The sequence below is a fragment of the Rousettus aegyptiacus genome, unplaced genomic scaffold, assembly GCF_014176215.1.
Source record: "Rousettus aegyptiacus isolate mRouAeg1 unplaced genomic scaffold, mRouAeg1.p scaffold_m13_p_16, whole genome shotgun sequence".
NCBI lineage: Eukaryota > Metazoa > Chordata > Mammalia > Chiroptera > Pteropodidae > Rousettus > Rousettus aegyptiacus.
In genome coordinates, this window is record NW_023416291.1 from 29,356,019 (window position 1) to 29,379,056 (window position 23,038).

Genomic DNA, 23,038 nt, shown 5'->3' on the forward strand with positions numbered 1-23,038 from the left:
TTCTAAGGCTGGCATAATAATAAAGATAAAAAATTGCCCCCAAATGTGAGTGACTCTAAAACGGATGAGTCCTATTATATTCAGCTATGGAGAATGGCTTTTGACTTTCTGGGAAAGGATCCAGTAAATAATGTTTCTTTCTCCCAGCATACAGTGAGGCCTGATATCTAGCTCATATTTCACACCATCACCATTTCCTTAGAGCTCAAAGGAAGCTCTCAGTATTCCAGATGCCAGAATCTGGACACACTTGTAAGATCTGAATTTTCTCACCCTACCATAGCAGGAAGGAAGTTCCTGAGTTGGGCTCTGTCTGTCTCCTTGTGCATTGTTGATGTAGCCATATAATGGGCACAGACAGAGACCTGTATTTCTCCCAGGGACTCACGGCCTGTCTTATCCAGGACCGAATATGCATTAGGAGAAAGTCAGGACCACAACCTCCCACTGAGTCATCTGTCCAAAGATTTTGGCACAAGTCCACTAAGGAGGGCTTTGGGGAACTGAAGAACACTTTGGGTGTCTGCTTATCCCATGCTCCCTTCTTGAGGATTCCCCCTGTGGAAAGAAAGGATCTGACCCTGGGTATCGTCTCTGGTCGAATGAGATACCTGACTGTATGTGGGTAAATAAAATGATCTTCCTGGAATTGAGGGCTGGAATGAAGACTCTTCTAGTTCCCACAAGTCAAAAGGCCATGTGGAGTCAAGGTTGGCATGACCATTTCTTCCACATGCATAGAGAGGTGAGGCAACCTGACAAGCAGAGGCAGAGAGAGAAGCGAAAGTGTAAGAAAACAAGGGACCATTTGGCCCCAATTCCTGGTTCCAGGCCCCTATGAGGCCTGGCTCTGTTTCCCATCACGATATTTTATAGCATACTCCTATATCTTTCCAATAGACTCTAATTTGCAGTTGTCAATGGTCTATATAAACAGATACAGAGATAAGATGGGGAGGAGAGGTATGCTGAAAGATATTTCAAAGGAAGAAATGCCAATTCTCTTGGCAGAGTGGACATTGGTGTGCTAATGGAAGGAAGAGGGCGCGCCGAATGCCTATTCACGCCCGGAACTGTGCAAGGAACCTCCTGTGTAGCCCTTCCTTTTTGAATTGCAAGAACCTTATGCAGCAAGTCTTATTATCCTCATTTGGCAGGCAAAGAAACAGAGGTTCAGAGAGGTCACGCGACATCCCAAAGTCGCACGACTAGTAAGTGGCATGGAAGCAGATATGGAGCTGGCATCAGAAGTAAAGATGACAACTCCAGTTGCTCCTGCTTGAAAGACTGACCAGCTGACCAGGAGTCAGGAGGATGGTGGGGTGGCCAATATCTCCCTGTCCAGGGAAGCGGCAGCCCTTTTTCTCTCTTGTCTTAGTTACTCCCAACCATCACTTATCCATGCTTTAGAATGCATCAAAGACATTGCCCAAGCAAAATTCCTTCTCTGCCCCTCAGTCCTGGCTCATTTCCTCTTCTGACATGACAGGGCGCAATTAACATCCCAGCCTTTTTAGGCAGATGCCTGTTTGACCTGTCATTTGAGCCAGTGGCGGTCTGTGCTCCATGTCATTGAGGGACTGGCACATTTCCCATCAGGGTGCCTGGGAAAGTAGGAGCAAGAGGAAAGAGGAGGAAGGTGTATGTTCTGGTTGTGGAGCAGAAATATTTTTGCTTTTCCTTCTTGATGACTTGTCTGCAGGTTCCTACCTCAGGCACTGCATTCTCTCAGAAGCCAAGGCTAATCGTACTAGAAGTTGCCCTTCTGTATGCAAGGCACAAGCATGGTTTCCATGGGAACATCTCAGGAGGAGGATGCTAGGATTCCAGGCTCTTTGTGGCCTTGGATAAACAATAGATTGGATAATTATGAGGAGCCCCAAACCTTCCGTTTACTGTCTGAAACACTGTTTACAGCCTATCCTACCATACATACACAAAGCAAGAGAAATGAAAAATTAAGTCAATTCAGCTTCATTGTGCAGAAAAAAATAAACCCTGTGTTTATTTAGTAAACTAAGTGTGTGTGGGTTTTTAAAACTCACATCCATCAAACTCACTTAGAAGTACAACGAATCCTAGGAGACAATTCTAACAATGGACAGCTTTGGTTCCTGCAAGGTTTTGGGGGGACCCTGACTTCTCTCTGATAACTGTGTGCTTAGTCACTGTCTGATTTAGCAGTCTCTGCAGTGCTGCTCCTCATCCAGGTACCCATTCATTCATTCATTCGTTCATTCCAGCATCATTTATGGAGCACCAGACCAGCTGGGAACACAACACTTAAGGAACTCATGGCATAGTACGGAAGACAAATAGTGGGAAAGCTCTAAGTTACAGGAGAATCCGGATCTGAGCCAGGAGGAATTCAAGCAAGTCCAGCCTCGCATATTATAAATCAGCCTTCAAGACATTTTCATTAATGATCAGCCTTTTGCTTCTTGCCCTGGTTACTTGAGTATTTTGGTCCTATAGTTAGAAGAGAATGGCCTTTCTCTTCCTAGGCCTCCTCTTAAGGATTGGAGCCTGCCATGTTTTTCATTGGCTGCGTGACCATCTCCCATTGGCTGGGCTGTTACTGGACTCTTTCTTCTGCCTGCGGAGGTAACAAAGTACTATCACCTCCTGTTGGAGGGACAAGATATGTCTCTTCCTGTTGGGGTCCATGGTGTGCGTTGAGTGACGCGTGTGTGAGAGTCCTCTCTTCTAGCATCTGGACTCTAGTTTCAATGAGGTTTCCATTTGTTAATTTTCACATCAGTGTTGACATAAGAAACATCTAAACCTATAGAGAATATTTGTGAATTTATTTGAGCCAGACTGATGACAATTGTTGGGATGCAAAATCTCAACAAATGCTCTGGAGAATGGCACTTTTGCAGCTTATTTTATACATTGGAATCAAAAGAAGAGCCATGCGGAGGGTTCCATGAAACCCATTGGTGGTAGATGAAGGGGGCGGGAGGAAGCAAAGCGAGGAAATTTCGGGAATAGTATAAAAAACAAAATGAAGAGACACATACTTCTTTTACATTAGCGGGTACAGGATAGTTGATAAGTAACATCACAACAAGGAGAGATGGTACGCGGGAAACAAGGTAACAATGAGGGCTCTGTGGTCTCCAGCTCTGGTGGTTGTGCCCTGACAGGTCGGGACAGGAGATCACTCAGACATTTCAAAAGTGTGTTAGCTTAGATGCAAAAAGACAGTAGACAGACTCACTTAAGGTAAAGACTGACCTTTGTCAAGGAAGCTACAGGCCTAGGACGTGACTACCTGCCATGACTCGTTTTTAGTTAGAAATTTTTATGTTCAGACCATCCTATGTGGTTACTTTCCTTCTCTGAGTTCGTAGGGCCCACCACACTGGTCTCTCCCGAGCTTGTCAGTCTAGTATGTGGCCCCTTTTTCATCCACACCAGCAGAGAATAACAGTCCCCCCACCCCAGATTCCGAGGAGCCCCTGGGCCCATAAGGACAACACATCTGCACTACAGTTTTCTAAGGCCCCGTTACTGCCAAAATTCTAGCATTGGCTGTAGATTCCAATAGTCGTCTTGTGACCAATGAAAATGTAGCTCTGCTAGGGATCCTCAGGAAAGCAGACACTAGGATGTGTTACGAATGTAAAAGGTTTATTGGTGGTAACACCTGTGAAAGGAAAAGCAGGAAGCGGAAGGGGGCAGGGGTGGGGGCAGGCGGAATGCGGCACAGATGTGAGTCCCTGCCAGCCCTCCAGGAGACGGGAGACAGCGGCTCCAGAGCACACGCCTGCCAGGGGAGCGGGCGGGCTGGGAATGTCCAGGCACTCCTGCACATCATGCTCATTGTCTTGGCTGCCCCAGGAAGAGGTTGACTTTAACTCCAAAGCTGAGGTGGACCCAAAGGAGTTAATGACCAGAGTCTGTCACTTAATCACACGCCTAGTGGCTGGGTCAGTGCTTCCATGAAGGGTGATCTCAGCTAAAGGAAACAGACCCAAAGGTTATGGGTCAAGTGTAGACACGTCATTCTCAGAGTCTGCATCCATGCCAGGCAGTATTGCCCATGGAGATGGGGTATCTTTAGAGTAGCGACGCATGTCAATATCGCACACGGATTTGTGTCATTTCTCTCATCCTATGTGTCTGGGTTCCCCTTCCCCAACAAGATGGGAGCGCTCCAAAGCTACAGAGCAAAAGCCATGGGGACACTTTCCGATCCATCCAATCTGGCTTCTCACTGCTTCCTCATCTGGTTTCCAGTGCGTCCCTTGTGCCATCCCCTAAGCACTGCAATTCGAAGGGTCCATTAGAACAGGCCATACCTTAAGCCCCTGGCTGTCTCTCAGGGTGCATTTCTGACAGAGGAGCACTTTTCTCCTCAGCTGTCTCTCTAGTCATTCATTGTTCTTGTAGAAAACTAAAGAGAAAAGCAGGCAGTGCTTAGGGAAAGCTGTGGCCCCACTCTTGACACCTCCCGCGCAGAAAACCGTTTGACAACCGGTTCCCATGGCAACAGGCTTTCTTCGAAAAAATTTCTTGTTTGGTTTGCCAGACCCCCACCTTTTTCTTCTGGGGAGTCATGGCCAGCATGGTAAATGAGATCAGAGGAGACAAGGAGAGAACATCCAGACAGGACGGCAGGCGGCCTTCGCAGACCCAGGAGGGCAGATCTCAGTGTGTCTCTCTGCAGGGCACACTGCTCATCACCAAGGGATTAAAAGATGCCAGTGATGAGGTCTGAAAAAAGCTGTCAGCAACATTAACTGGCACTATTTAGAGCAACACAGTAGCATAGCGCAGAGTTCTCTAAATTTGGAAAAAGACCATGTTTGCACATTTTGAGCAGCAGTGCCTGTCATGACTTCTTTTTTTTTTTCTTGTTCTTTGTCGGCCTTGGACTATGGGCAGTGCTTTCTCCCCAGAGGAGAGATGGAGAGATGACCCTGGCCCCTGGCCCTCATCCTTGTGACTGGTGAGCATTTAGCTTTGCTTAGGCCTCGTGGAGGCAGTGTGTTTGATTGAATTACTGTGACAAAATTTCTGTTCTTTTTCTTCCATCTTGAAACTTTCATGAGAGAATTATCCCTTATACTCTATCCTAACTGGAAACATACTAGAAAAGGAATCCTGGGGACTGAAATTCAGCCTACCCAGGTTAACATATCACAAAGCCATCACATGTAGCATCCAATAAAAACAAATTATTAGACATGCAATGATTCAGGAAAATGCACCTATGACTGGGATAGAAATATAAACAGACCCGGACATGACAGGGATGATGGAATTAATAGAAAAGGACTTTTAAAAAGCCATGATAAACATTCTCAAGGATAGAAAGGAAAATCTGAAGATAATGAGGTGATAAATAGAATGTATAAAAAGGAACATCTAGAGCTGAAAAATGAAATACCTACAGTGAAAAAAAAATCATCAGATGGGCTTAACTGTAGATTAGATACCACAGACAAACAAAAATCTGTGAAATTGAAGACATAGTGAAGAATCTCTCTAAGCAGAAGCAAACAGAGAAAAAAGCCTGGGGAAAAAAGAACTTAGTGACTGATAGGACAATATCAAGTGGTCTAACTTATTTGCAGTTAGAGTCGAAAAAAGAGAGTGGGATCAGGAAATAATTTAACAAAATAGTCTAAATTTTTCCAAATTGGTTGAAAAATATAAACCTTGATATTCAAGAAGGTCAATAGAAGACACCAAGCAGAATAAATAAATACTGCATCAAAGTACATCATATTCTAATTGATGAAAACCAATGACAAAGAGAAAATCTTAAACTAGATAAAAGATACATTTTATACAACAGCAGAACAAAAATGAGATGTACTAAAATTTTTTTTTCAGAAATAGTGCAAGCCAGAAGATACAGGAATGACAACTAATGTGCTGGGGAAAAAATGCCAACCTAGAATTCTACATGTAGTGAAAATATTCTTAAAAAGTAGAGATAAAATAAAGACATTTGTTCATACAAACAACTTGAGATAATTCATTGCCAACAGACTGGCATTATAAGAAATTGTTAAAGGAGATTCTTCAAGCTGAAGGAAAATTATATTATATAGAAACTCAAAGTACACAAAAAATGAAGAGTACTTGAAATACCAAATGGGTGAGAAAATATAAAAACTATTTCTTCTAATTTTTAAATCTTTTTAAAAGAAAACTGAACACAGAATACTTTCGTTTTCAGTCAAGATGGAATAACAGGGATTAGATTTACACACACGCAACACACATGCACACTTTTTTTTTTTTTGGTCTGACAGAACCAAAAACATACATGAAATAATGGTTCATAAAATATCATTTATCAGGAATCAAAGCTCGGTGATACTTTAGAATCAGGAAAAAAGTGAAGTGACTTTCATAATTGTGCCAGCTTACTTCTTGCAGAAAATTTTGACTACAGTGCAGGGAGCATTCTCTACTCTACCAAGTAAAGTGTGGTGGTCTCTCTGAGTTACAGAGAAAGAGCTGGAAGCACAAGCAGCCAAGTTGCTAGAGTTCATAGGGCAGGGTATTAAAGATGAGAGAGGTACAGAGAGAATTCTGGAGAGCTGCAGGAAGTCCCCATAAAGTAATCAGTTAAGTACTGAGTAGCTAATGTGTATGAAGAAACCACCCAATGCTGGTAAAGAACTACTTAAAGGGATTAGAGGAAACAGTCACTGGTACTCACGCCAGGTCCTGAAATAGTGCCTGTTCCCACCAGCCAGAGTGGAAAGCCTCCTAATTTATGGGGCACTGGGTAGAGTACTCATAAAGATTTTTGTCACAGTATTGGGTCAAAGTCGACCTAGATTAAATTCTATACTGTTGCTGCCTAACAATGCTTAAAAGTACGAATCAAAAGGATGAAGTTGTTACCAAGTAACTTATCCACATCCTAGATGAAAGCTCAAAATATTTATAAGATTTAAAAAACAAACAAACAAAACACATCCGGCAGGCAAAATTTACAATGTCTGGCAAAAGTCACTGGGCATGCACAGAAATAGAAAAATATGACTCATAATAAGCAGAAAATAAGTGGAAATTGACCCAGAAATGATTCAGAAGATAGAATCAGTAGAAAAGATTATTAACAATTATTATGACTGTATTCCATATGTTTAAGAAGCTAAAGAAAAGATTAACCATGATAAGTAGAAATATGGAAGAGATTTTTAAAAACCCAAATCAAATTTCTAGAGATTTATTAAAGATTATTTATTTCAGAAGAAAAGATTAATGAACAAAAAAATATAGCAATAGAAATAAGTCAAAAAGAAACCAGAGAAAAAAGACCTAAAAAAAATGACGGAGCAACAGTAATTTGGAGCACAACTTTATGCACAATTAGAATCACCAAAGGAGGGAGGAAACAGAAGACAATATTTGAAAACATGCCCAAAGTTTTTCCAAATTTGATAAAAGCTATATTCTTATAGCTAGGCCAATGACATTCGGTGAACTCCAAGCAGAAGAAATATAATCTACAAGATGCATAATAGTAAAATTGCTTAAAACTGTGCCAGACCACAAAGGGTTTCAATTTGTAGCCTGAAACATTGCCCCTAAGCAAGACTGTTACCCTGTCCTCAAAAGCCTTGAAGCCTGGCACCGACCTGCCCTCCTTATGGATGAAAGTCTCTTCAGGAATCCATTTCCAGAATAGAGAGCTTTCATCCATATTGAATATTTGCTCTGGTGGATAATTTTTGTCCATAATCAGCTTGTTTAAACTTTTTAAAAATTCTTCTGCTACTTTCATATCGGCACTCATATACTCACCACTTGCTTTCACATTATGCAATGAATAACGATTCTTGAATCATTTAAACCACCCAGAGCTAGCAGTAAAGTCAACAAAATTCAACAGTGTAGTCAGGCCCAGCCTTTTCTTTCAACATTACAAACAAACTTTTTTAAAATTAAATTTATTTATTTAAAATAGTTTCAAGTATATAGTGCATTGGTTAGACATCTATATTGTTCATAAAACGATCCCCCCAATTGCTCCCTCCCTCCCCTGGCCCTCCACCTAGCCATTATATTAATGCTGACTGCATCCCCTGTGCTGTGTTCCCCATCCTTGTACCCAAACGATCAACTACTAATTTGTACTTCTTTAATCCTTCACCCCATTTTCCCAGCCCCCAACCCCTCTCCCCTCTGTCTGTCAAATTGTCCATAATATTTGAGTCTGTTTTTGATTCGTTTGTTATTTTTGCTCCTTAGATTCCACATATAAGTAAAATCATGTGGTATTTATCTTTCTCTGTCTGACTTATTTCACTCAGCATAATAACCTCTAGGTCCATCCATGTCATTGCAAATGGTAGGATTTCATTTTTTTTAATGGCCGAGTAGCAAACAAACTTTTTGCTTTGACCGTGATTATTATAGTGCTGAGAGGGACACAGTTCTGTGTCTGGTCTTCAGTCCGGGTCATTAGATGTTTCTTCCCATGCAATACAGGCTCTTCTCCAATTTCCGTTAGTCCTCAGCGGAGCAGATTCTTTAACAGCTTCTGCCACTTTGCTCTTGTTCTTCAGGGTTGTAGCTCTAGCGGAATGGGCCGTGCCGGACTGGCGAGCAATAACCGTCACTCATTTTCCACCTTCGGAATTCTTAATCACTTTTAATTTGTTTCTGGGTCAATCATTCAACATGACCTCTTACTGGCAACATTAGCAGTAGATTTTATACTCTTAGGGGCTATGACGAAGAAAACAACACGAGTTTAAATCAAGCACAATAGAAAATGATGCAGTCAGGAGATGTAGTAAACGCGAGATTTATGAGGCTCTGCTGGTGTGAAACACGGCATACTGTTTTACAGCAATGTTTTTTAGAAGTAGAAAAAGAACACTTTGAAATAATGATAAAAAGTATAATATAGGTAATACGTAAACCAGTGACAGTTGTTTATGAGCATCATCATGTGTCATGTGCTGTACATAGCTGCATATTTTGTACTCTTATATGACTGGCAGCACAGCAGGTCTGCTTACATCAGTGTCGCCATGAATCTTTGAGTAATGCGTGTACTGTGGAGTTATGAGGGCTATGAAATCCCCAGGTGATAGCAATTTTTCAGCTTCATTATAATCTCACGGGACCACTGTTCCATACGTGGACCATTGTTGACCAAAAAGTCATCATGTGGCACATGACTGTGATAAAATAATAACAGAAATTAATAAAATAATGATGAAGAGGATAAACAAGCCCCAAAGCTGGTTTTTTTTTGAAAAAAATCAATGAAATAACTAAACTTCTAGGAATGTTAACCCAGAAAGAAAGAGAAAGAAACCATAAATAATATTAGGAATAAAAAAGGAGCCATAATTATAGAAGCATTGATAATTTAAAACATCTGAAGAGAATACTGACAAATTTATAACTACATTTTTTGAAAAACTTAAATAAAATGGAAAAATTTAGAAAATCTGAGCTAATATTGACTCCAGAAGAAAATAGAAAACCTGAATATTCCAATTACAACGAAAGCAGTTGAGTCATTAGTTAGACGTCTCTTCCCAGTTGCCCAACTCTCCATGCTGTCGGCCACCTCCAAGGATATTCTAGACTCAGATGGTTTTAGAGGCCAATTTTTACTAAACATTGCCAGAAAAAAAATCTTTATTCAGTGGTTTAAAGATGTCATTCCCCTGTCTATTGACCTCTATTTTCTTGAGAAGTCAACAGTAATTTCTATGTAATATGCCTTTTTCCTATAGCTGTTTTCAATATTTTCTTGGTTTTTAGCAGTTCATCTTTGGGTACAGCAGTTTGACTATGATGTGCCTATGTGTGATTTTCTTCCTATTTATTCCGTTCGGGGTTGTTGTTCTCGTGCTTGTGTTTTGTTCCACTCCTTGTCTATTTCTAGATTTTAATTTCTGGTACTCTATCCTTTATTTCAGACATAGGTTGGAAGTGCCAGGAGTGGGGGTAGGTGGGTAGAAGGCATGCATGGCCGCCCCTGCCTCTCTCCTTATTCCTCAGTATATATCAGTTCCCTTCCTCGTGCCTATGTGGGCTTTGTCTACCTCATAAGCAGATGCCCAGCTCAAGTTAACCTGCGCACTCCTGGAAAACAGCACAGCTCAGAGGAGGTAGATGCCCCCCAGCACTTATCTCTTGCATTACGACTTTAGTGAATTCCTCGGCTGAGCCCAAAATATTCTAGTTACCAGAAGAATGCACTTCAGATCCATGATCGCCTGTTCTGAAGCATTCAAAAACTTTCACATGGGCCCTGGTCAGGGAGGGGTAGCTCCCAAGAAATGCAACTGCTAAAACTGGGTGGTTCCGGTGAGGACATACAACCTAGAGATTCCGCAGCTCTGCTGATCTACTGAGAGCTCAAACAACACCCTGAGTATGGCCTTTGGCACATTGCGGTCTGGGTCCTCACCCCACATTGCCACTTTTTGGCCATAAACTCGGCCAGTGACAGGGCTTAGGACTCCAAAGAATTACTACCTTAGTTTCAGATCCATAAATCACCCCAAAATTGGAAACAGCCCTGGTGACTCTGCTTGGGTAGCTGTTTCTCTGTAGATGGCGTCACACCTAGCCCTTAGGCTCATATAGAACCTTTGCATTTGGAGCTTTTAAAGTGTCCACTAGCCACTATGGAATAGCAGAGTCCCCAAACTTGATGAGTGTCATCAGAGGCTGATGCCATTGCTTGGGATGTTGTCGGGGATTGTGACATGATGGCTGGTCAGCAGAACGCAGTGTCCCTTATTCACCCACGTGATTTTCACTGTCTCAGTTATGTTCACTTACAGCATAAAGTTTACTTTAATGGAAAGAAATCCTGCCATTTGTGACAACATGAATGAGCCTGGAAGGCCTTATGCTAAGTGGAATAAGCCAGACCCAGAAAAACTAGTACTGTATGATCTCACTTACATGTAGAATCTAAAAAAGTCGAACTCAGAAATGTGGACAGTAGAAGGGTGGCTGCTAGGGACCGGGAGGTGAGTCGAAGTGGGGAGCTATTTGGTAAAGAGTACAAACTTTCACTTAAGTAGGATAAGTTCTGAAACCTAATGTACAGCGTGGTAATCTGTATTGTGTACTTGAAATTTGCTGAGAATAGCTCTTAAGTGCTCTCACCACATACACGCACACATACACACACACAACAGTAACTATGTGAGTTGATGGGTATGTTAGTTGGCTTAATTGTGAAGATCATTCACAGTGTATACATATATCAAAATGTCACATTGTACTCCTTAAATATATACAACTTGTATTAGTCTATTATACCTTAATAAAGCTGGAAGAAAACCCAAAATTTAGTTTTATGACAATTGCTTGTTATTTCAAGAAAACTTTATTTTAGTAATTGGGTTTGCTGGCCAAGCTATTCTGCCAAGAAGCAGGAAAGGCTTTTAGTGGATCTGCCTCTAGGCTGTGCAGAGCAGGGCCAGCTTGGGGGATGGGATGGAGGTAAGCTTCTCCCGCCTGCCTTCCTCGGGCACTTCTTGCAGGGGCTTCCAGCCTCAGCACCACTGCAGTCTGGGTAACTCCTCCCTCTGGGAACCTTTCCCTTCAAAGGTGGGTGGGGGTGGGGCAGACTGGGAAAAAGTCTCAGCTGCTGCTTAGAGCAGCCCAGGAAATTAATGGGCCGCTCCAGCTGGTGTCCTGAAAGACAGACTGAAATTCTACACCTTTTTTCTTTATGATAGAATTGACTTTGACATACACTCTTGGATTTACTCTAGGTTTTAAGAAAATGTCCATTTGGAATGTCAAGGACCACTTGGGCAGGGCAGTGATTTATGCGATGCATGTGTGGAGCAGGGACAACTCCAGGAGCTGCTATAGTGGCAAAGGTAGCTTCTGAGAAGCCCACTTAGGGACGCCACTTTCTACCCTAAGTGAGGTTCTTGGCGAGAGTGTCTTCCCTGGGCAAACTCAAGGAGCTCTTGGCCCACCCTGACAGGAAGGGATTGGAGAGATGTCTGCCCTCATCCTGGGCCTTTAGACCATCAGGGTTTATGCTGATGGTCAACAAAAAACAAACCTTGAGCGCATTTGATGATTCTGTCTCAGATACTCTTACTTCACTTCAGTGTTTTGTTTCAGGCTCCACTCCTTCAAAACTCTAGCTTCCAGCCCTCTTTTTGCTTTTCCAGTCTTGACTTGTAGGACTCTTGGACATGTCTCAAATTCATTATCTTTTTCTTCCCCTTTGTTGTTCGATGACGCCCCGCTGGACTGTCCTAAATGGGCCCCACCCCACATTAGCTTCATTGCCAACACCCTGTCCAGGACTGTCAGGACTGGACTGGGGCGAGTGGCACAGCAGAGTGAGTGAGCATAGGCCGGGAAGGAGGCAATGTGATTAGAAGTGGGGGAGTGATGACGGTGAGGCAAAAGAAAGGCTACCACCACTCCCCAGCCTCTCCCGAGCAGGGGAGACAGCAGGTTCACTCAGCAGGCTGGAGGGCAGAGGACTACTAGGAGGACCATTGGTCAATTAAGGACAACGATGACAGGATATTCTGCAAGGATGCTGATGATATGGGCTAGTTTGTTTAGGACATCAAGAATATCCAGTAGGCATGTTGGAGAACCATAAAGATCAGCACTGGGAAGAAGCACAGGGTAGCATGGACAAGAGAGTAAAGATGAGAACTGATGATCAGAGTCTGCATTTAGGATGGCCAGCAGAAGAAGACAGGATGAGAGACTTGGCAGCACTTGCTGGTAGAAGTGGAGATGTCAGGTGACACCTGAGGCCTGAAGACTCTGACGGCCCCTGCTGAAAAGTTACCTTTAGCAGTGGGCTATATAGTCTTGGCAGCCTCAGTCTCTGAGGTCAGGGCTGGAGACACATTAAGTACAAGGCGAGACCAATATCCTGTAAGGTTTTTGCTCTAGTGATTGAGACAGGGAGTTGGACAGCTCTCAGGACACTTGTGATGGGTTGATCTGCACTGCATATAACCCAATGAGGTATGCTCCCCCATTGCACTGTAGAAAAGGGGGAAAAAAATTTTCGAGAGGGCCAAAGTTGAGAGGAATTTTTCCACCTACACATTTATATGGCAAAAAATGACCTCACCCAAGAAATAAAGTATTTCAGCTTTAGGTCATTTCACCCTTGGCAGAATGAAGAGGCTGGTGCATTTCTCTGTCCAGGTACCTGCTTAAGCAAAGGAGTTGGAGGTCCCTGAGGGAACTGGCCTCCCTCTGTCATTTCTTATATTTTAAAAGAGAAATCAATATTAGGTGGATTGAGCCCTCATTCATCCCTGGAGACCAAGTCCAAGAATCCTTATTCCAGCATTTTCCGCTCAGGCTTTTGTGTCTAGTAGAGTTCAAGACCTTTTGGCTTTGGATTGACTTTCTAACCTTGGCTACCAAAGTTTTTCTTTCAGTAATGAAACTCCTTGAAGCAATAGCTTATACAAAACCACAATGCATGAAACAGAAAAAACTCAGAATTTTATTAGCATGTATTTATTTTATGACTTCACATTTATAACATTTTACTTTATACACTGTCAATGAATAAGAACGATGAGACCATTTTCATGAATACAAAAACACATGAAATCAGGATGTATTAGATGATAATTGTATCACTTTGGTTAAACAGTACTGAAAAATATAACATAAATGATCACAAATAGTATCTTTAAAAAAAATGCTTTTCTTATAATCTCAGGATATTCTTCAGCTAAAATTATCCACCACCAGAAAGAATAATTTATTGTTTCAAAGTCGAATCACTAAGAATAGTCAGCAATTGCTGGAATACTTATCACAAAATAACAGACAACAAACACTCAAACTTACCATAAGAACTAAAACGGTTTCTAATGCAATGTTGTCACAACTTGACTGACAGATTATATATTTACTTGTTACTGCACAACTGTTAGAACAGTAAAGAGAGCATGCATTGAGCCGACTATAAGCGTCATGAAAATGAGTCTTAACAATGTATTGAGGGCTATCTTCCAGACGTCATGCTAAGTGCTTAAAAGGCATTATGTCACTTGATCCTAACATAACAACCCTATTCTGTTATCTACCCATTTTTCTGATGAGGAAACTGATGCTTGGAGAAGTTAAGCAACTTGTTTGTTGTATACACAAAGCTACCAGGATGAGATACATCAACCAGCATTTCACTGAATGGCGCTCATTTATGCTTTACTTGTACACTTTACCTCACAGGACACACATGGGCCTGATTTAAACCCCCATGAGGTGTTACAGCTCCCTTAATCTATGAACATTAAGAGAAATTCGGATATATGCTCATATTTTCCAAGGGAACCATTTAGCTAAGGTCTGCACAAAATGAGTCAATTTGGAAACAAAAGTGAGCTTGCTGGTGAATGTTTGCCTAGGTTTTAAAATCTGGACATCACTATACTTGTGTCGATTTGTTATTATTAGAGATTTAAAAGTTTAAAATACATTTTGAAATAGAACTGCCGAAAAATCTCTGCACAATTTGAAAACCGCGATCACGATGGAGGGCAGATTAGCAAGAGCCAGAGAGTTCCGGACCTCGGTCTTAGCTCTGTCGCTTGTTAGTAATTCGATATGGAGACCACTTAACCCACTGAAAGAACTTCAGTTTCTTTCAAAAAGAGCAAAATTATGCCACTTTGGGGTTGCTGAACCTTCAATGAGACATGCCCACAATCCCTGGCACATAGTATAGGTCCTCAAGAAATATGAGTTGCCCTCCTCTCCTCTTTGCCCTCTGTTGCCACTAAGAGTCTTCTGTAAACAGACCAGCCTGCTTGCTAACTCCAGACTCTCCAGCATGCCCTCCTGTAATGTCTGCCCTTCCTTGAGGATGCCTCTCACACTGTGAACCTCTTAGAAAGCAGGGATTAGGCTTGTTCTCTGGTGTCTTCAGGGCCTAACATAGTGCCTAGAACTGTCTATCTGACACCCAGCAGAGAAATGGGGGTAGGGCTTCCCAAGAAAGGAGAGAAAGAAGCCTGTAGGTGGAGATGGTTGTATTCATTTGGCAATGACACTAGACACTTTTATTGGCTTCTATTGCCTTGTACCTACACATAAGGCTAATTAGCTTCCACATGTGGAGGCCATGTCCTCAATGAGACTGTCACTTCCCGAGATCACGGCCATAGGTGTTTGACTGTTAGCTCCTTGAACCGTGCCTCACACTGCTAGGTATGTAGAATTTATTGATTTGGGAAAGGAAAACACCTGACAAGTCAAAAAACTTAGATTTTTAGATAGTTTACAAATTATTCTTCTTACCACATCAATTCTTTCTTCTATGATATGGGTAATTTTGGTCTACTTAGGGGTATTTAAAGGAAACCTGAAGTTTCCTTTAGGCTGATGATGTCATGTTTGAAATTTAATCTTTTGTTTATTGGTGATCTAAGTAGGGTCCAAGAAACTCTTGGATAATTTTTTCTTAGAAGAATCAAGATCTGGCTTCAACACCTTGATTTCAATTGCATTTGTTAAAGAAAATAATATGGGAAATGTCTTAGCCTGGTGAAGCGAATATCCCCAGGCCCACAGGCTGTGTGGGTCCTGCTTTGAGTTGGCTTTTAGTCATCTGCCTCGTTATCCCAGTGGCCATAGCCATCCCCTTCATCTGGCTCTTCAATATTTTCATTTTCAAAAGAGGCCTCTTCTTCCTCCTCTTCCCGGATCACCTTCATTAACTCAAGGAAGCCGGGCGCCGGTCCCTGGTCTTTCAGCTCCCTAAGCCTGCACCACAGGATCTCACTCAGGCTCGCCCCCGCCATGACCTGCTCCAAGCGGACCTGATCTGCGATATTCCTGGGGATGGCCCGTTTCTCCACAGCCTTCCGGAGCAGGGTCTCTAATCGCAACACATAGGCTGAGACTTTCTCTCCCTCCTCCTGATAGGTCTTCAGATATTTCACCTGTGAGGTCCTGCGGCTCTCCAAGCTCCCAAACACTTGCTTAAATGCCTCCAAACACTCTTCCACGCTTATGGATGGATTGTCTGCCTGCACTATATGCATGAGGTCCAGGGCAGGGCCACGCAAGCTTTCCATCAACCACCTTTTCTTTTCTGCCTCTGCCACTGGCCACTCTTTGACTATTTCGGTGGCCTGTTCCAACCAGATTTCAAAGGGCTCTTCCTCAGGGGCGGGAGCAGCACTCCCTGAGAACACTCTCAGCTTCCGGTACCTCATGGGCAGCAGGGGCTGAGGGGCATGTGCTATTGCCTGTCCCACCAAATGGGCCAATAACTCCGGTGATACGCAGGGCACTGCGCCTGGAGACATTCCCTCATGCCCCAGGGCTCGGAACATACCTGAGACTGTTTGCCCCTCTTTTTCTAGAAAGAGGTTCAGTCGTTCAAGGAATTCAGTGTCCTGGTTAGGGGTCTTAAAGACCACTCTCCAGATACCCCCCCTTCCCTGAACCTCACTGGGAATCACTGAGACATCAATATCCTCCATGAGCTCTAATAAGACAGCGTTGGCATTCTCCTGCTTCCTGAATATTTTGCCGAGCAGTCTATACCTTCCCAGAGACTTTAAAGTCTCCTGTAGAACCTCCTGAATCTCAGTCTCATCACACTCCACTGGTATCCCTATAACCATCAATGACTTCTGATCATCCACACTCATTATCCGGCACCAGTCCTCAAACAGTGCCAGTGCCATCGTCACGAGTATTTATTTGCTCTAACTCTACAGGTACCAAATTGTGGTGCAGGCAGGCACTGCCTTAGGATTTAAAGTATCCTGGCTGAGCTCCTGAAACTATAACCCACGAGGGAATGGGTCCAGGTCAGGTCACTCCAACAGCAGTCTCAAAGTCTTCTGGAGCAGTAGCCCTTAATTTTTCAGTGGCAAGAACTCAGCACTTCCAGTTGTCTCTAGAACTGACCCAAGGTGGGTGATCAGTGTCTCGGTTACGACAGCGCCACTGCCTGCGGCTCTGTAGTCCCGTGGCTGCTGTTTCTTTCCTGGATGCCAGCAGCCACGCGGTGGTGTTGACCCTCTCTGACCAACGGAGGCACCTGTGCGAGCTGCTTTCACACCATCCGGGTCTGCTGCCTCGGCCTCACCTCTCTCTAGTCAGTGGGGAAATGCCTCCACTGTGGCGCCCAGGACTCCTGGAGGGAAGTCTCACAGCAGAGTGGCTTGGACTCCTAGTGAAATAACAGTCAGTTACCACACTGCCCTGTTTCCCAGGATGTGGAAGTAGATGAGGGTTCTGCCTCCCACTGTATTTGCGCTACCCTACTCTGTCAGATCTCCTTTGCTTACAGTGACTTTTCTCTTCTCTCTTGGGGACCCTCCTGAAATGTGGCTTCCCCACTGTATGCTCATCAGACATGCTAATTAATGTCTGAGCTCAGTTCTGGCCAGGACTCAAGATCCTTTCCATGTGAAGAATGAAATCAGGAGATGTGGATAGATACCTGTTTATGTGTTCCAGTGTTCCATGAAAGTCGAAGAGCTTATTTATTCTGCTTCTAGTGCAGCAAGATGTCACCCAACTCCACACAATGGCGTGTCTGGGTCCTCCTCAGCTCCAGCCAAGCCAAGCTTCCCTGTTAATAATGGTGTATTTTTATGGCTCAGTAATATCCAATGATGAAGACCATTCATGTGCTTATTAAAAAATATGACAATCCCCCACAATTAAACCACTGAATATAGTTACTTCAGTTCTTTGAGTAAAAAATCCCATTAGAAATCACTCAAATATTTATAACCAGTTAATATTGGTATAACAATATAACTTACATAATATACTTTAATAATATAGGTATAACAATTTAATATAGGCTTAACCAATTTTTAAAAATATCAGGGCCAAATAAGTTAAACTTAGAATTATGAATTCATTCTCTTTTGTTATGTCTGGTCAGGCTTTGCAAATGCACAAGTAGGTGTTTCTTTTTCTATGAATGTTAAGTCACTAACATGACACTATCTTTGCAGCATTTGAACTTGAATGGGTCATTTAAAGGAAAAGGAAAAGAGAGAAAGCACATCTATGGAGAGCCGGTGGAGACCGTGGAGATTGAGTGAAATAAGAAGGGAAGAGTTCCTAAAGTCTCCCAGTTCTGCTGTAGCGTGGGTGTTAAGGGGCCACCACCATTCTGCCTTAGGCCTGAAAATCTCCATCAAGCCAAGTGAGGGGCAGGTGCCACAGATGCCAACCTGCAGCCGTGGAAGCAGTTGCTTCAGGCACATTTCTCCAGTCCTTCTGGAAGGGGCTGAAAGCATGGCACGTGCCTGGGAGCCAGAAGGGCAAAATGCTGGATCATGCCCTGGCCCAGCTGCCCCAGGAATCTGAACCCAGTGCCTTCTCCATGCCTCACTTTCTCCTTCTAAGATATGGGGGTGACTTTCCTCTCCCATTGTAATATTTAGAGGAAACATGAGATGTAGAAAGACATTGGATGTGCAGGAAGAAACATTTCCAAGGTATTCGTAATAACTGCCATGGCATCTTCCTCCAAAAGAAGTCCCTACCTGCAAGGCAACCTTCAAATAAAAAGATGGCAAGTGAATCACCATCCTTGATACACAGTAGGTCCATGGATGAAAATATTTAGATATAGGAAAAAAATGTGAAAATCTCGTATTTTCTAACATAAGGATAGGATAAGTTAGAAAAGGAACCTGACTTTCATGTGGAAGACCCCACCAGCACCACCACTGGAATTGCTGAATCATTTAATTAGATAGTGACCTTGGGCAAAACGCCTTCATCTCTCTAGATCTCACTTTGCTACCCTGGGAAGCCGTGATGGTAAAGCACTCATCTCACGGGCTGCTGTGTGCAGGAAAGGACGCATTTCGTGGGGAAGCACTTTATTCAGATTCGAAGCACACCTGGTGCTGAGTCTGAGGCCCGCTGGGTCTCTCAGCCCCCACACGTGTGTTGCTCCCCTTCCTCCCTATCGCCTTGCCACCCGGAAGCTCTTTCCCAGCTATCATGGTGGGCTCATCTTAAAACTGTGCTGATTGTCTTCCAAATTTAACTCCATTCCCCAAACTATCCCTTACAATTGGGGGGAAGGGTGGGTATCCGCATTTAATCCTTCCATGGGCAAGAGCTGACAACGGGGTCACACAGTCCGGCGCTACCACCCTGCGGTAAACAACCTTTTTTAGCCCAAACCCACCCTGGCTACTGAGCATGCCCAGACCTTCCTCTTGAGCCGCCAAAGGATGGGCATCATCTCTGCAGGATTTTGCCACTGTGGAAAGAGGGCCAGGGCGGCAAAGATTGACACAAGGAAAGGGCGTGGGGATGGGAGTAAGCAATGAAGCACGCTCAGAGACCGGGTTAGTGGCACAAATACAAATGCTCTCTGGATGCCCACCAACCCGTGGTGGCTGTGGCTGGTCTACCCGCACACGCAGACTAAATCCTCACACATTTTTTCCTTGCTTGGTTTCACACCATTCAAAGCACTCAATCACAGCCAGCACCCGGTCTCCTACCGCACACTGGACGCGCGCGCGCACTAACGTCGCTGGCATGAGGTTCTGGCGCAGTGCGCAGCGGGTTGGGGGGAGAACAGTAAGGGTTGAAGATTTGGGGAGTGGGTTGCAATCTGCGCCTATCCCTTTTTTGGGGGGGTGGGTGGTGGGAGGCGGAGGATACTAAATCAAGACATTCTCCTGGGCTCTTCTTGGCGCAGTGGCGCAGTTATGGTACGTGGCGCCCTTGGGCACCATGTCTGCACCCTCTCTCACTGTGTATTAGTTGTTGTGCTGGGCCGGAATTTGCAGACTGCACTCTTCGCTACACTCCCACAGACTACAGACCTATGTCTCCCTTTATACTACACCCCACCATCGGTTGCTATGCCCTTCTGCATTTTTCCCCGCCCTGCTGTGCGCCCCTCACCACTGTGGATGCACTAAGTGAGAACCTTCTCCTTTCAGTCTCTGCTCCCAACAGCCTACCAACGGCTGTGGGCAGACTGAAGCTTTGGTGTCCTGCGCATCAAATGGCCCCCTAATCCTCCATGCGGCCTGCGCCATCCCTTCCCTCTCCTCACTGCGGCTCTTTCCCTTCTCCTGGGTGTCTAGGCGCCAACCAATTTGTTCCCTTTTCTCCATCCATCAGCTCACGACCCGGGTAAGGGGGAGGGCGCCCTCCCCACGGCGGGCCCTCTCCCCTGGCCCACCTCCGCAATACGGTGGGGGAAAGGCGTCAGGGTCAGGCAGGTAGGCGACAAGGGCGCGGGGGCCAGAGGCTGCGCCCTCGGATCTTCATCCCAGCGTGCCTGCCCCATACTCACCCTGGAGCCGAGAGCGGTCAGCGGACCCTTCTCTCCGCATCCATTAGCCAGTGGTCTGGCCGCTTCACTTCCGGAGCGCGGGGCTCTGGGCGGCGCGGCCCTCCCCTCTCCCAGCGCTCCGCTCCCCTGCCGGGCGCCAGGCGCCGCGCCCCGCCCCCGCCCCGCCCGCGCCTCCCTCCGCCTGCCGCTGCCGGGAACTGGCAGCCTCTCGCTCCCGCTGCCGCAGCGGCCTCTCTCCCAGACCCAACTTTGCAGCTCGCGGGAGCTCGCGCGGCGGCGGGGGGCGTGGGCAGGGAGGGGAGAAAGCGGGGTCAGGGGGAGGGCCCGGGAGGGAGGGTCGCCCGCTCGCCAGCCCTCCTTCCTTTCTGTGCACCTTGCAGTGGGCTAAGAGCGGCAGCCGCTGCAGCAGCCAGGGGTTTGTGCACAGAGAGGCGGACTTAGGGACCGCTGACGGACGGACGGACTGAGAGGACCCTCCCGAGACCCCGCGCCATGGCCGAGAGGAAGCAATCTGGGAAGGCAGCAGAGGACGAAGAGGTCCCTGCCTTTTTTAAAAACCTGGGCTCGGGCAGCCCCAAGCCCCGGCAGAAATTCTGTGGCATGTTCTGCCCCGTGGAAGGGTCCTCGGAAAACAAGACCATCGACTTCGACTCGCTGTCGGTGGGCCGGGGCTCGGGGCAGGTGGTGGCTCAGCAGCGGGACGTCGCCCACCTGGGCCCCGACCCGCAGCCGCCGTGCTCGCGACAGAGCCGGCGTGTCGGAGGGGAGCCATCTGTTGAATCGGGCCGGAAGGTGGAGATCCGGCGGGCCTCCGGCAAAGAAGCCCTGCAGAACATCTACGACCAGGTTGGTATTGTGGGGAGGGCGGGTGTTTGAGACCGAGGACTAGGCTCAGGGATCGTCCTTCCCTCGTCCCCCTTCCAGCTCGGTGGAGAAACGAGCATCCCAGTGTGCCCACGGTCCTACCCCTCCCCGCATCTGTACACGCACCCCACCCTACCCGGAGAGGCTCAGGCTCCGCTGTGGGCGGCTGTGCGCCCACAAAGGCTGCCTTCACCTTCATGGACGTGAGGAGGGGGATGGGGCTGAGGTACAAGATGGGCAGATAACTGGCTGGGGGTCGCAAGGTGGGGGATGGGGATGGGCCGCGGTTCCATTCTTCTTAAATCCTCCCGGGCGGCTTCTGATTGCCGCCGCTGCGGCTGGGTGCCCCACCCTTTTGTGATGCAGCTCGGAGCGTGCAGTGGAGGGTTCGTGTGAAGGCCCACGGGCTCCCTGGGGGTCGGGAGGGGCGGGGGCTTCGACGGTGCTCCCTGCCGCGCCCTGAGCGCTTGTCCACCGCACCTCCTGCGGCTCGCTTCACGCTCGCGTTCGGAGTCGGAGGCCAGGACCATGGTCAGCGCCTTCCGGACCGCCTTGGAGAACCTCATCACCCTGACTCCAGTTCGCAGAGTGAGAAGAACCAGGGAGGCGGTGGAGTCAACCGAGGAAACCCAGACGCTCCTAAATTGCCTCTGTGGAGGACAAAGTTCCGCTAAGTATCTTAGCAAGGGCTTCCCAGAGCGCTCCCCACTCCGCCCGCCCTATTCGGGAGGCGCTTTGGGGTTGGGGGCTAAGTGGATTATGTTCAAAGGTCAAAAAGAAAAAAGAAAAAAAGAAAAAATCTTCATATTTTGAATAGATTGTCAAAGATGGTTTGGACCCGCCCCCCATACTGTGTTAATGGGGGAAACAAAGAGAACCAATTTGGTAAACCTTGATTTTAGAAAAGGTTCGTCATCTCTGACGAATAAAAACTGTGCATTTTAAGTGCAGTCTTCTCACACCACTGTTTTTAATTTATCAGGGTGACCTTCATATTTGTGCATTTTTACTACCTCACAGCCTTAATTTCTCAACTGACAAATTACAGTGAAATGTTTTAACACTTGTTTTCTCTTTCTCAGGCCAGTTGGTGAAAATGAGAAATTAGTCAATGATTGATTATTTATTGAATACCTATTGTGGGCCTTGCATTGTGGGGGAGAGGGAATGTTAGCTATTTAAAAAGTTCAAGGTGATTTCTTTTTAAGGGGCTTCCAGAGTAGTTGGGAGTTGTCTGTACACATTCACTGAGTGATCCCACAGCATTTATTCGGCTGGACTTCAGGATGTGTGCTTACAGTGAATGCATCAGAGAACAATTAAGAGTTGGTGATAATGTCCCAAACATGTTACTGTTTCCTGATATGGCATAGAGTTTGGCAGCTTTTCATTTTTGTAGGACCAATTCTAGGAAAGATAAACCATTTGCTGTCATTTTTAAAAGGTGGGGCAGCTAATTACTTAATTGATTCCTCCTTTCCCAGCCCTGTCTTCTGATTTATTCATATAGAGGGATACCTGGTAATCGTATTTCACTGTGAGTCAACCAGAAGAACTTAATCCAAAAAACTCACTTTGTTGCAAGTGATCAGACAACTAAAGTACAAGTTTCTAATAATGTAACTTAACACTGAAAGCTGAGTGAGTGTGAACTATATACTTCCCTAATGTGAGTACCTTAGGTGAAGGCCAAGCCATGATCATTTGGCATGAACAGCAGAACCTCTACCGCAACTCACTCACGTGGTTAAGTGAGTATTCTCATCTTAAACAAGCTGTGCTCATAATTCTAATGTCTTAAGGGGAGCAGACAAATGCCTTGAGATAAAGAAGGGATCTCTTTAAAAAATGGCAGCTCAGAGGGCAGAGGTTGAGAGTGGCCACGCTGATAATTAT

At 45.3% G+C, this 23,038-nt stretch overlaps 2 protein-coding genes across 2 annotated transcripts in view; one reads left to right on the plus strand and one right to left on the minus strand.

Annotated features, from left to right (window-relative positions):
• Positions 1 to 13,454: 13,454 nt before the first annotated feature.
• Positions 13,455 to 20,409, minus strand: PNMA2 (PNMA family member 2). Its single transcript, XM_016154294.2, has 3 exons — positions 20,279 to 20,409; positions 17,432 to 17,563; positions 13,455 to 17,158 (listed from the first exon to the last, which is right to left on the minus strand). The coding sequence occupies exon 3, from the start codon at positions 16,665 to 16,667 to the stop codon at positions 15,573 to 15,575; it is 1,095 nt and encodes a 364-aa protein (XP_016009780.2). The 5' UTR covers positions 16,668 to 17,158; positions 17,432 to 17,563; positions 20,279 to 20,409; the 3' UTR covers positions 13,455 to 15,572.
• Positions 20,410 to 20,606: 197 nt separating this feature from the next.
• Positions 20,607 to 23,038, plus strand: part of DPYSL2 (dihydropyrimidinase like 2) — a 107,279-nt gene continuing 104,847 nt past the window's right edge. The window contains exon 1 of the mRNA XM_016154296.2: positions 20,607 to 21,124. Coding sequence (XP_016009782.1) covers positions 20,771 to 21,124 — 354 coding nt within the window. The 5' untranslated portion in view covers positions 20,607 to 20,770. The remainder of the gene's footprint in view (positions 21,125 to 23,038) is intronic.